The 12,119-nt window shown below is 39.0% G+C and overlaps 1 protein-coding gene across 2 annotated transcripts in view; it reads left to right on the plus strand.

Moving 5' to 3' along the window:
• brd2b (bromodomain containing 2b) overlaps positions 1-9,475 on the plus strand; it is a 29,679-nt gene extending 20,204 nt beyond the window's left edge. For both annotated transcript variants that reach the window (XM_007233724.4, XM_049467557.1), the window contains exons 9-12: positions 118-419; positions 3,133-3,473; positions 4,801-4,929; positions 5,870-9,475. In XM_007233724.4, coding sequence (XP_007233786.2) covers positions 118-419; positions 3,133-3,473; positions 4,801-4,929; positions 5,870-6,009 — 912 coding nt within the window. In that variant the 3' untranslated portion in view covers positions 6,010-9,475. The remainder of the gene's footprint in view (positions 1-117; positions 420-3,132; positions 3,474-4,800; positions 4,930-5,869) is intronic.
• Positions 9,476-12,119: the final 2,644 nt, after the last annotated feature.

A 12,119-nucleotide genomic window follows, 5' to 3' on the forward strand; every position in this document is an offset into this window, starting at 1 on the left:
GTAAAATTGTGCTCTTTTTTTTCCTAGAGATTCAAGTAGACTAAGTCTTTTATATCAGAGCGTAAACTTTTATATGATAAAAGCAGGTTAACCAAGTGAGTCATCTTTTTGCTGCAGCTGAGAGCGGTGCACGAGCAGTTGGCGGCACTGTCCTCCGCCCCCATCGTCAAACCTAAGAAGAAACGGGAGAAGAAGAAGGATAAGAAGAAAAAGAAGAAGCTGGAGAAGCGCAAGGCCAGTCGGAGTTTACAGAACGCAGAGAGAGAACGTGAGCGGGAGCGAGAGAGGGAGAGGGAGCGGGAGAGAGAGAAGGAGAGGGAGAAACCGAGCAAACCTTCGAAGAGCAAAGCTAGCAAGGCGGCACCATCGACCACTCAGAGCAAGAAGGTCCCCACCAAGAAGAACAGCAAGAGCAACAAGTAAGGGGGGGAATATCCATGTTCTTCAATTATAATGCATGATGTATTACCAGTTTTTTATTTTTTATTTTATTACAAGGCAATCTGCCCTGTCCTAGATTGGTATTGGCATTTGGCCAATCAAGCTGAAAATGGTCTGCAATTGGTATTTAGTCAAGTCAAGTCAAATTTATTTCTAAAGCACATTTAAAAACCACAAGGGCCAACTAAATTGTTGTACAATACAGACAGAAGTATGAACAATAACATGTATAAGACTAAACAACAATAAGATAAAAGATAAGTAAATAATAGCAGCATCAGCAAACAAGATTTAGATTAACCCCGGACATACAGATAAATCATTTGAACTTACTAAAATCATTGGAAGGCCTGAGAATACAAGTAGGTTTTTAGATTAAAGTTAAAAACCGTAAAGGTGGGAGATGCTTTAATAAAAACAGGCAGACTGGGTTTGTGTGCTACAACAGAACAAGAAAAAGCTCTGTCACCTTTTGACTAGAATGTGGTGTCTCCAAGAGCAGCTGATTTGAATATCTTAGGACTCTTCGGGTTGAATAAGGACACAGAAGGTCAGAGATGTATGATGGAGACATGCCATTTAAGGCTTTAAAAACAATTAATAAGACTTTAAACCTCTACTCTGAATTTGGCAGGGAGGCCAGTACAGGAGAGATGGACTCCCTCTTCTTTGTCCCAACTAAGAGTCGAGCAGCAGCGTTTTGGACAAGCTGCAAACATGACAGAGCTGATTGGTTGATGCCCAGATAAAGAGAGTTGTAATAGTCCAAACGTGATGTAATAAAAGCATGAGTTACAATTTCCAGGTCCTTAAAAGTTAACATGGGTTACCGCAAAAAAATGAATAGTTAGTCTCTCTATTTTAGGCATGCAGAATACACGGTACAGTCAGTCTATAGTGAATGTAATGCAAAACGAATAGGAGTGTTGCACCCGGACAGTGTAGCTGTAGCACTGATGCTATTAGCAACTTGCTACTGATTTAGCCCATAGCTAGAAGTTTAGAGTATGGCAACTAGAAACAGAGCCCCAGAAAGTGGAAAACAGACACAGGATGTACAGGACCCACCTGCTGCTTTTAAACCAACTTTGTTGTGAATACTGTGGGTTCCCTGTGAACTACAGCAGGGCTAGAGAGCGAGAGGTGGACCCTACAAAGACTGCGTGTCGGTGCTGCACAGCAGTTGTAGGGTATGTTTGTGCAAACACATCTAAGTGTTCTACGTGTAGCGCACTCTCGCTGAGACATGAAGACTACACCATAGAATTGTAAATTGATCTTAACATGCTAACGCATTCTTGGCAGCATCATCCAGACCTATCAATAACCAGGTCTTATAAAGTAACTTCAACCCAACTACTTATCCACACTTTTTTAAGCAGCCTCTAGATGTGAAATCAGACAGGTCCCAAGCAATTGCTGAGTATTTTTTTAAAGCTGTTTTTTTTTTTTCAGTGTGGAGCCTACTGTAAACTTATACAGTCATACAGAGGAGTGTAAAACAAAGCATGGTTATAATGAAGTTCGATTTAGGGGTGGGCGATATGGCTCTAAAATAATATCACAATATTTCAGGGTATTTTTGCGATAACGATATAGGATTACAGAAAAATAATTCATTAATTTTTGGAATATAGTATAACAGTATAATCATAATGTGGCAAAATAAATAATATAGCATAAAATAATAGATTGCAGCAAAAATATTGCAGAACATTTTCATGCATATAAACTGCAAACTAAAACAATTATACTATAAATACACTTAAAAGTATTCCATTATTTACTCTGAAGCTTTAAGACAAAACAGACCTATTATCACGATATGGATTTGTAATATCATGATATTTCTGTCACGATATATTGTATACGATATCATATTGCCCACCCCTAGTTCGATTGTAATTATGAAGTTAATAAAGGTGAGGCTGTACAGAATGCCCAGTACTGAAAACGTACGGAACCATGGAGTTTATACCCCGTTGAGAACCAAACCGTGAATTTTCTGTACTGTTACAGCCCTACTCTATTTATCCTTTTAAGAATCCCTCTTTGCAACATGCACTGAAAAGTCTTTGTGTGTGTGTTTGTGGTACATGTTCAAATCCAAACTTTAAATTTGACATGGAATTTGACAGAGCAAGTGTGAAAGAGGGAGCTCTACGTTTGTGTGTGCCAGGGTGCAGTAAGGGTTGTTTTTTATTTTGCTGTGCGTGCTCTACGCATTTGGCTAGTTTATGCATGTACTCTGAGGGCCGAGACTTTTTGGTGGGTGCCTTTTGGTATCGAATTTCAATACCCAGCCCTATTTCTATATGTAATCACAGCCTCATTGCAGGCTTGTATTATTATTAGATGTACGTATGTGAGGGTTGGATGGGTGGATGGATTTATTAATTAATTTATTTACTCTCTTTATTTACTCTCTCTAAAGAAAACACATAATCAAAGTCACATGAATTCCAGCGATTCTGGTTGTTCAAACGTAGTATCAGTATCAGTTCTGCAAATAATAAATATGATGATAATAAAAAAATATTGGCCCAAACCACAATTAAAAGTGTCAGTTTCAGCATTTTTGCCATATACAGTGCAATACAGATAACACATATTCTGATAATGATTAAAGATCGGATTTGGGTCACTTTTACCTGCTGTGTGACTTATCCTCTCCCTCTTTCTCTGTTTCAGGACGAATAAGAAGTCTGCTGCTGCAGTGTCCCGTTTCTCGGCGGCTCCGGCTCCAGCCCCTGTAGCTCACTACGACTCAGAGGAGGAAGAGGATGTGCTGCCCATGAGTTACGACGCCAAGCGGCAGCTCAGCCTGGACATCAACAAGCTCCCGGGAGAAAAGCTGGGTCGCGTCGTTCACATAATCCAGTCCCGCGAGCCTTCACTCCGCGACACGAACCCTGAGGAGATTGAGATCGACTTCGAGACTCTGAAACCGTCCACGCTGCGGGAGCTGGAGCGCTACGTCATGACCTGCCTGCGCAAGAAACCCAGGAAACCGTACGGCGAGCCTCCAGCGAGTACGTAGAAAAACCTTTCTTACACCTCTTTTAATCAGTACTACTTCTCTCTCTCGTTCATTTATGCTATTTTTTTATATTGATATATTCATATTATTGTTATTGTGTCAAAGAGGACACATGACTGTAATATTTAATATACTGATGAATTACACACAACAAAATGACAAAAAAAAAAATCTGAATTTATCATGTTTTAAAAATGGTCAGAACTACTTAAATGGAATGTAAAAGGTTTAATTAAAGCATTTGAATGTGCATTTGAATTGTGCGTGAACTGCGAGAAGAGATGGTCTTGTTCCAAACGAAATCTGAAACAGTTTGCTTGCTGTTATAACGTGATGTGACCACTATCTGACCCAACTGGTAAATATACTACTTTTATTTACTTCAGGCACAGTTTAACCTGATTTATTTTCTAGATAATTATCATAGCTTTGAACAAACATCTCTGCTGCTGCTCCATGCTAAGCTGTTTCACAACTGAGTGCTTTATGTGCAACACTTACTACATCACACATCTGCACAACACTGCTTACTGACGCAACTGCAAAATTTTTCTATGTTAAGCTATAAAGCAGCTTCACACTGCACAGCTATATGTGCTGGTAAGCAACACAGAACCTTGTTGCAATTGTTACATTTTTGTTCCCTCCCTAGACAGCTTTGACCAGTCAGAAGAGTCTATGTGCTTGCATGGTTTGTTAGGGTGCGTTTTTCGGTTTGTGCCTGTGTGAAAACAAACCAAACTGAGGAGGAAAACGCGCCAAGAAAACTCCTCAACTGATCTGAACCAGAGAAAACAACTATGTAAAAATGCCCTAGAATACCAAAGACATTAAATAGTATTTTATTATTATTATTATTATTATTATTATTATTTGTTGCTGCTTTAAGAGTTTATGATCTGAATTGAGACGCGACCTAGTGTTTTACTGGACAGCGTTTTCAGTGTATGAAAAATTTCCATATTTGTTAGGTCTGGCCTACACAATCCAACCTGAGCCTACCGAAAACATCCGAAAAATAGCCTACAAGATGGTGTTTGTAGCCTGTGTGTTGTTTAGTAGTAGCCACACACCTCACTGCAGGTCAAGTGTAATGTTGCGAAAGTGGTCTTTAGCTGTTCAAAATGTAGATCTGTATCTGTAGATACCCAGATTTGTTTTAAGACTCCCAAATTTAGCTTTTTAAACCCTTATTTGTAGATATGTCTGTATTTTATCGCATTTTAATGTTTTTTCTTAATATCCATATTGAGGATTTGTTCATGCTTAAGCTAAGATCACCATAAAAATTTTACATTGTCTGTTTTTTTGTTGTTTAGTGGCAAAGAAGGCTGGTGGTGGAAAGTCTCGTGAGGAGCTGGCTCTGGAGAAGAGAAGGGAGCTGGAGAGGAGACTCCAGGACGTCAGTGGACAGCTCAACTCCGTCAAGAAGCCACAGAAACCCAAAGGTGAGAGACGCTCCCATTCAGAATGAATGGTAAAGCAGTTCTTATTAATTAACACCAACATTTAAAACACGCTATGATGGTGGGATATGGGAATTAGGAAAAGTAAAAATTTTGTGTTAACTGGTGTATCTCTCTTTCTCTCTCGGTCTTTTTCTTTCTCTCTCGGTCTTTTTCTTTCTCTCTCTTTCTGTCTGTTTCTTTTTCTCTCTCCGTCCCTTTTCTTTGTCTCTTTGTCCTTCTCTCTGTCTGTTTCTCTTTCTCTCTCTCTTTCTTTTTTTCTCTATGTCTTTTTATCTCTGTTTATCTGTCTATATATCTGTCCTTCTCTCTGTCTCTGTTTCTCTCTCTCTGTTTCTCTCTATATATCTGTCTCTCTCTGTATCTTTGTTTCTCTCTCTCTCTCTCTGTCTTTCTCTCTATCTGTTTCTGTCTCTATCTCTGTTTTTCTCTTTTTTTAATCTGTCTCTATCTGTCTTTCTCTTTCTTTCTCCATCTGTCCTTCTCTCTCTATCGCTGTCCTTCTCTCTGTCTCTGTCCTTCTCTGTCTCTCTGTCCTTCTCTCTCTCTGTTTCTCTCTATATATATATTTGTCCTTCTCTCTGTCCCTGTTTCTCTCTATCTCTTTCTCTCTCTCCCTCTTTCTCTCTATCTGTCTTTCTCTGTCTCTGTTTATCTGTCTGTATCTGTCTTTCTCTCTGTATCTCCTCTTTCTTTCTCCATCTGTCCTTCTATCTGTCTGTTTCTCTATCTCTCTGTCTCTTTTTCTGTCTGTCTCTTTCTCTGTCTCTTTTTCTGTCTCTATTTTCTCTGTTTCTTTTTCTGTACTTCTCTCTATCTCTTTCTGTCTATCTCTTTCTCTGTCTCTATCTCTGTTCTTCTCTCTCTGTCTCTCTCTCTGTTCTTCTCTCTCTCTCTCTCTTTCTCTCACATACATATTTAGTGGAGAAATCCAGCAGCAGTGTGGAGCAGCACTCCGTACCCACGCGGCTCAGCGGCAGCAGCTCTAGTTCAGACTCTTCTTCATCGTCTTCATCTTCATCCTCCTCCTCTTCAGACACCAGTGACTCAGACTCCAGGTGATCAGTCACTGAGAGCGTGGAAACATGGCCTGACCTCCAGGAGCTCCAGGACATAGATTGAAAAATGGGACACACGGCACGGCAGGCCTATAGTAGAGTGATCTGGAGATGGAGTGATAGAAAGTGAAAAAGGTGAAACAAAAAAAGGAAACAAACCAATCACTACATTTTTCCACAGTGGACACAGCAGTGTACGACTGTAAATCCCTGAAAACTGTTAGTGTGTGTTGAGATTTGTTTGTTTAAAAAAAAATGTACATAATGTATTGGATTAATTTTTCTTTTATAAAGAAGATTTTTATAAAAAATGCCCATAGTGGGAGACTTTAAATGGGATTGTGTGGATGTAAAATCTGCGCTGCTATCTTTAGTTGGAGTAATAGGAGAGTGTGGTGTTTCTTTTTTCTTTTATTTTCTTTCCTTTTTGTATTTTGTAAGGATTTAGCGCTCTGTTTAAATCCTCATTCCCCCAAACCGCAGCATTAAGGCATTTCTAAAGCATGGAGTTCCCGAAAGCTTGCCTCTGCCTTTATTTACATCTAGATATTCATTTAAAATCTAATCTACATCTGCTGCAAAATACTATTTGATGCCCCAGACATGAACAGCAGGATCTTAAAAGAAAATCGAAAATCTGATGACTAAACGTGTGCTTAAAATAGAAGTGTTTATTCTGAAGTTGCTGAATTCTGTGTGTCCATAAACACACAGTCTTAATAGAACTTCTTCTGTTAAACTTAATCCAAGTTTCAGACCCTGTTTAATCATGTGAATCAGGCAAGATCCTGTAAAAAACTATTAGACTAATGTAATGGATTATTAAATACAGTTATGGACTTTCCAGATTCACAGATTCATAGATTGGATAACTACTAAGTCTTATCCAGTTCGATCCTTTGTTTTTACTGCTGTGCACCGCTAGCAAAGTGCCCTCTCCTTAACATTCATTATTCCCAGCCCACAGTAGTGAGGAGAGTTCTCAGAAGGAACAGTTCAGGCTCATTGTGTTGCATTGTGGAACTTTTTTTATGCAGTAAATGTAGTTCTAGAGCTTTAACTTTGTTTAAAGCTGCTTTTCCCCACATATGTTGTTGTCTACTTTTTCCATTGTAGCACATTCATTGAATGCCTACTTACTATGTAGAAGCAAATCTATTGTGGAAAGGCTTGGTTTTTACAAGTAGGAGAACCAAATGCTATTAAAATGCTTATTAGGCTGTTGCACATATGTAATAGAAAGTTTATTCATTATTTAATTCACCATACTATAATATAGTGTACCATGATACACACTTACACATATAGTAGCATTTAAAGGAAATTGAAGCTTTATGGTCAAAAATCTAATTAAAAAGCCTAAAAAAATCTACAAAACTAAAGAAGTTAGTCACAAATACCATATGATATAAACTGTTAATGGAAAATCCAACAAAAAATCCAAAATCTTGGATATACTGATCTGCATTACACTACTTAGATCAGCTCTGGGAACCAAAATAAAAATGTTTTTACCGATTTCCAAGTGTGTAAATATTTAACAATCAGTTGTTCCACACAGTTTTGAATATACAGGGTGGTTTATTTACCGTCTCAAGCCTAACTCTTCACTATAAATACATGTATTAATCCAATTCAAAGTAACATTGACATTGCAATAGGTTTATACATATTGTGCTATTTAATAATACAGGAATTGGCACCCATTTTCATTAGTCAAAGTCAATAATCTATACTAATATACTAAAATTATACTAATATTGCATTCTGTAGATTACCAGGATTTGAGTATCAAGGTCGTAACATTAAGTTAATGTCTTTAGTAATGCTGCACGTCTTATGATGTGACTATAGTTCTATATCTTTTCTCTAAAAAAAAAATATATATTTCACATTTCTACTAAGTGATAAAACTCTTGCATCTGGACTGCAATTGAAAAAAGAGGAGGACCAGTGAGTTTTTTTTGTTTGTTTTTTCTTTTTTGTTTTGTTTTTTTGCTTTCTCAGTCACATGACATCACGTTCAGTAGCTCCTCCATGTCCACTCCCTGTTGTGTTTACATGGATCTCCATGGAAACTCGCACCCAATGTGTAATTACAGTGCTTGGCAGTGAATTATTAAACGCGAGGTGATGAAACTCAGAGATGTTTGTCCAGATGGCACTAAAATCACCAGAGGACCACAGAGTTCAGCAAAAAACAGTAGATAATTCAACCTATAATTTTCCCTCAGAGAACATCTGAGAAAAACATATACATGGTCATTCCGGACAGGAATAAAATCACAGAGGACCCCCAATAAAAGATAAATTTACCCCAGAACCCCTTGAGAATCGAATTCCCTCCAAATCGTCCATTTATCATTTAAAAGCAGAATTCAGCAACTATACACTTGCACACAGTCATTGGGCTTTCTAATGTTATGTTGGCGCATGGAAAAAAAATCACAAAAAACGTTGATTATTTTTTTTTTTTGGTAGAAATGTGTCTGATCCAGACGCTTCTTTCTGTAAATGGTGCTTCTTAAGATGCAGTGCAGAGGGAACATGCACTTTACAACTGAACTAGCAAGCAAAAGTTTACAAAACATCAGAAAATTCAGGACCAGCTCTGTTTCAGTGTGTGATGACTAGCCAAAGGGAGAAATCGCTGTTATTAAAACAACTATTAAATGGTTCTGAAAGTTCTAGTTAGCTGATGCACTGTAGATACTGCCGTGATCGATTGTCTCTTATAAAATGGATCCAATCTGTTTTTTTTTTTTGTTTTTTTTTTGTGTTTTGTTTTGTGTGTATGTGTTTAGTTGATTAGTCGATTTTTACTTCTTAATCAAATATGAATGTGGTTTGGACCTCCCAAACAATGGGCCCAGAGCCAAAGTTCTCATTGCGGTAGACCAATTAGATTCGTCCTTTCAGAACCTGTTACCGAGCTCCATGTTAGTGCAGGCTGGAGTGACGTCATTTCATTTGCATAATGCTAACCGAGTCACCACTTCCTTCCAGTTGTTCATAATTAGCAGGGATTGGAATTTACAAATGGCGTAATGCTTTTAAAGAGTTGGGAAATGTCAGTAAAATGTTATCCTGTATACTAGTCTGAAGTTGTTAGTTGTGGGCTTTTGTTAGTCAGTTTGGAAGTTTATTGGAAGAGGAATCCGAGCTAGCGCATGAAAAGCAACGGCTCAAACTTTTATCTCTCTACTGTAAATATAATCTAAGATCAGATCTCAGCGCAACATGGTTCTAGTTCTTCTTTTCCTTCCTCTGCTTTCTTTTGTACCAATGGTCTTTTTAATTTTCTTTCCCCAGTGTAAAGAACATCACCCTTTTCTCGTGACCCATGCTAGCTGCGCAGATGCAACATTCCGTTACTGCTCTATTTATATATTTAGGCTGTTAGACCATTTGAAATGTATATTTAGTTTGGTTTTACTTGAGTGCAAATACACTTATGCTGACTGGACAAATGTATGTGTCTCTGGATTCTTTTATACATTGTGAGCATTGTGCACATCAAAGTTATTCACGGGCCGAACCACAGGTTTTTTTCCCCACGTGCAACTGTTGATACTGATACAAATTCTGATACAAGAGCTCTTTTCCTATTAATATTGATAAGAGTCTTTCTCCCCATCTGTCTCTTGTCTGGCTTACACTCTCTCTCTTGCTCTGGCTCACACTCGTCTCCCTCGCTCGATCTGTCTCTTGCTTTCTCACTCGCACTCTCTTTCGCTTTCTCACTCGCACTCTTTCGCTCTCTCTTTCGCGCTGTCTCACTCGATCTGTCTCTCAATCGCTCGATCTGTCTCTCGCTCAATCATCTCTCGCTCAATATGTATCTTGATCTGGCTTACACTCACGCTGACACTTGCTTTCTCGTTCACACTGTCTCTTTTGCTCTCTCTCTCTCTCTCCCTTGCTCAGTCTCTCACTCCCTCTCTCACTAGCTCTCTCACTCCCTCTCTCACTAGCTCTCTCTTTGTCTGGCTTACACTCTTTCTCTTGCTCTGGCTCACACTCATGCTCTCTCACTCGCTCTCTCTTTCGCTCTGTCTCACTCAATCTGTCTCTCAATCGCTCAATCATCTCTCGCTCAATCATCTCTCGCTCAATATGTCTCTTGATCTGGCTTACACTCAAGAGACACTTGACACTTGCTTTCTCTTTCACCCTGTCTCTTTTGCTCTCTCTCTCTCTCGCTCAGTCTCTCACTCCCTTTCTCACTAGCTCTTTCACTCCCTCTCTCATTAGCTCTCTCTTTCGCTGTCTCACTAGCTCTCTCTTTCGCTGTCTCACTCACTTAGTCTCTCTCACTCTCTCTTTCGTGCTCTCTCTCTCATTCACTCTGTTTCTTTCATTCGCTCAAACTGTCTCTTGCTCTGGCTTACACTCACACTCTCGCTCATTCTCTCACTTAATCTGTCTCTTGCTCCCTTTTTCACTTTGTCTCTTTCGCTCTCTCACTTGCTCAGTCTCTCTCACTCTCAGTCTTTCTTACTCACTCTGTCTCACTCACTCTCTCTTCCTCTCTCTCACTCCCTTCGTCTCGCTCTCTCACTTGCTCTATCAGTTCAACAGTGATTTACTGGTATGAATGTAATTAACACTTGCCAAAGCATATAACAGAAAACACAAAAAAAATAAAAGGAAGTACACCGTTCTCTCTCTGTCTCTCCCTGTGGCCCACACCCTCTCTCTTACTCACTCTCTCTTGCTTTCTCTCCCACTCTCTCTCCTCTCAGCATCTTTCTCTCATTCAATCTGTCTCTCGCTTTCACTGTCTTTTGCTTTCTCTCACTCTGTCTCTTGCTTTCTCTCTCACTGTCTCTTTTGCTCTGACTCTTGCTTTCTCTCACTCTTTCTCGCTTTGTCTTACACTTGCTTTCTTTCACTCTGACTTTTTTTTCACTCTCTTTTGCTTTCTTTCTCACTCTGTCTCACTTTCTCTGTCTTTCTCGCTTTCTCATTGTCTCTCTCGCTTTTTCTCTCACTGTCTCTCGCTTTTTCTCACACTCTTTCTCGCTTTCTCTTTGTCTCTTGCTTTTTCTCTCACTCTCTCTCGCTTTCTCACACTCTCGCTTTCTCTTTGTCTCTCGCTTTTTCTCACTCTCGCTTTCTTTCAGTCTTTCTCGCTTTTTCTCTCTCTCTCGCTTTCCCTTAGTCTTTCTCGCTTTCTCATCGTCTCTCTTGCTTTCTCTCAGTCTTTCTCTTTGTCTCTCTCGCTTTTTCTTACTCTGTCTCTTGCTTTCGCTCACACTCTTTCTCGCTTTCTCATTGTCTTTCTCGCTTTTTCTCTCACTCTTTCTCTTGCTTTCTCTCACTCTCTCGTTTTTCTATTTTAATCTGTCTTTGCTCCTTTTGTTTTACTTGTCTGCTCTCTCTCGATATTATAATAATAGAGTTAAAAAAGCTCTTGTCTGCCAAACTCATGTTACTGTCCCCGTCACCAAAAAAATTCACAGAACTGCCAGCATTTCAAAACATATATAATTTTAATACATTTTTAAGCATTTGACACCACTAATATAAATATAACATCATAGTAAAAGGCTAAATATGTGTTTTTATATGTAAAAACAAAGCACATATAAAGACCAATCACAGTCAGGGGAATATCTGAATTGGAAGAGGAAGATGTGTTGGGTTTAGTGTTTCAGTATCAGCTTTAAAATAGGGCCATGGAAGGTTTACAGACAAAACTAATAACAGAGTTGATTTAATAAGAGGCTTTAGTAGCTTTCAGACATGATTTAATATATATATACACACACACACTGTCCCCCCATACCATTACAGCAGAAGCAGCGATGCCTGCAGCAAGACTTGCATCATGCCATTTACATTCATTAGCAACACAATTATTCATCCTAATCATCCGTATCAGAAAGCTGGGTGCTGTTTTCCATAAAGTGGCATTTGGGGCAGCTCAGCGTGTGAAATGTGATTACACTCCGGGGCCCGTCTGTCGTTCAGTCTGCTTTAAAGCTTCGGAAGCCTCAAGTTTCACCATATTTGCCCTTGTGAAAAGGAAATATACTTAAGAGCATTAAAAGTATCTTCAAATTAGGTAAAGAAAACTAAAAGTGTGTTTTCAATTTAATATACAGGGGT

This window comes from Astyanax mexicanus, chromosome 1, assembly GCF_023375975.1.
Source record: "Astyanax mexicanus isolate ESR-SI-001 chromosome 1, AstMex3_surface, whole genome shotgun sequence".
NCBI lineage: Eukaryota > Metazoa > Chordata > Actinopteri > Characiformes > Acestrorhamphidae > Astyanax > Astyanax mexicanus.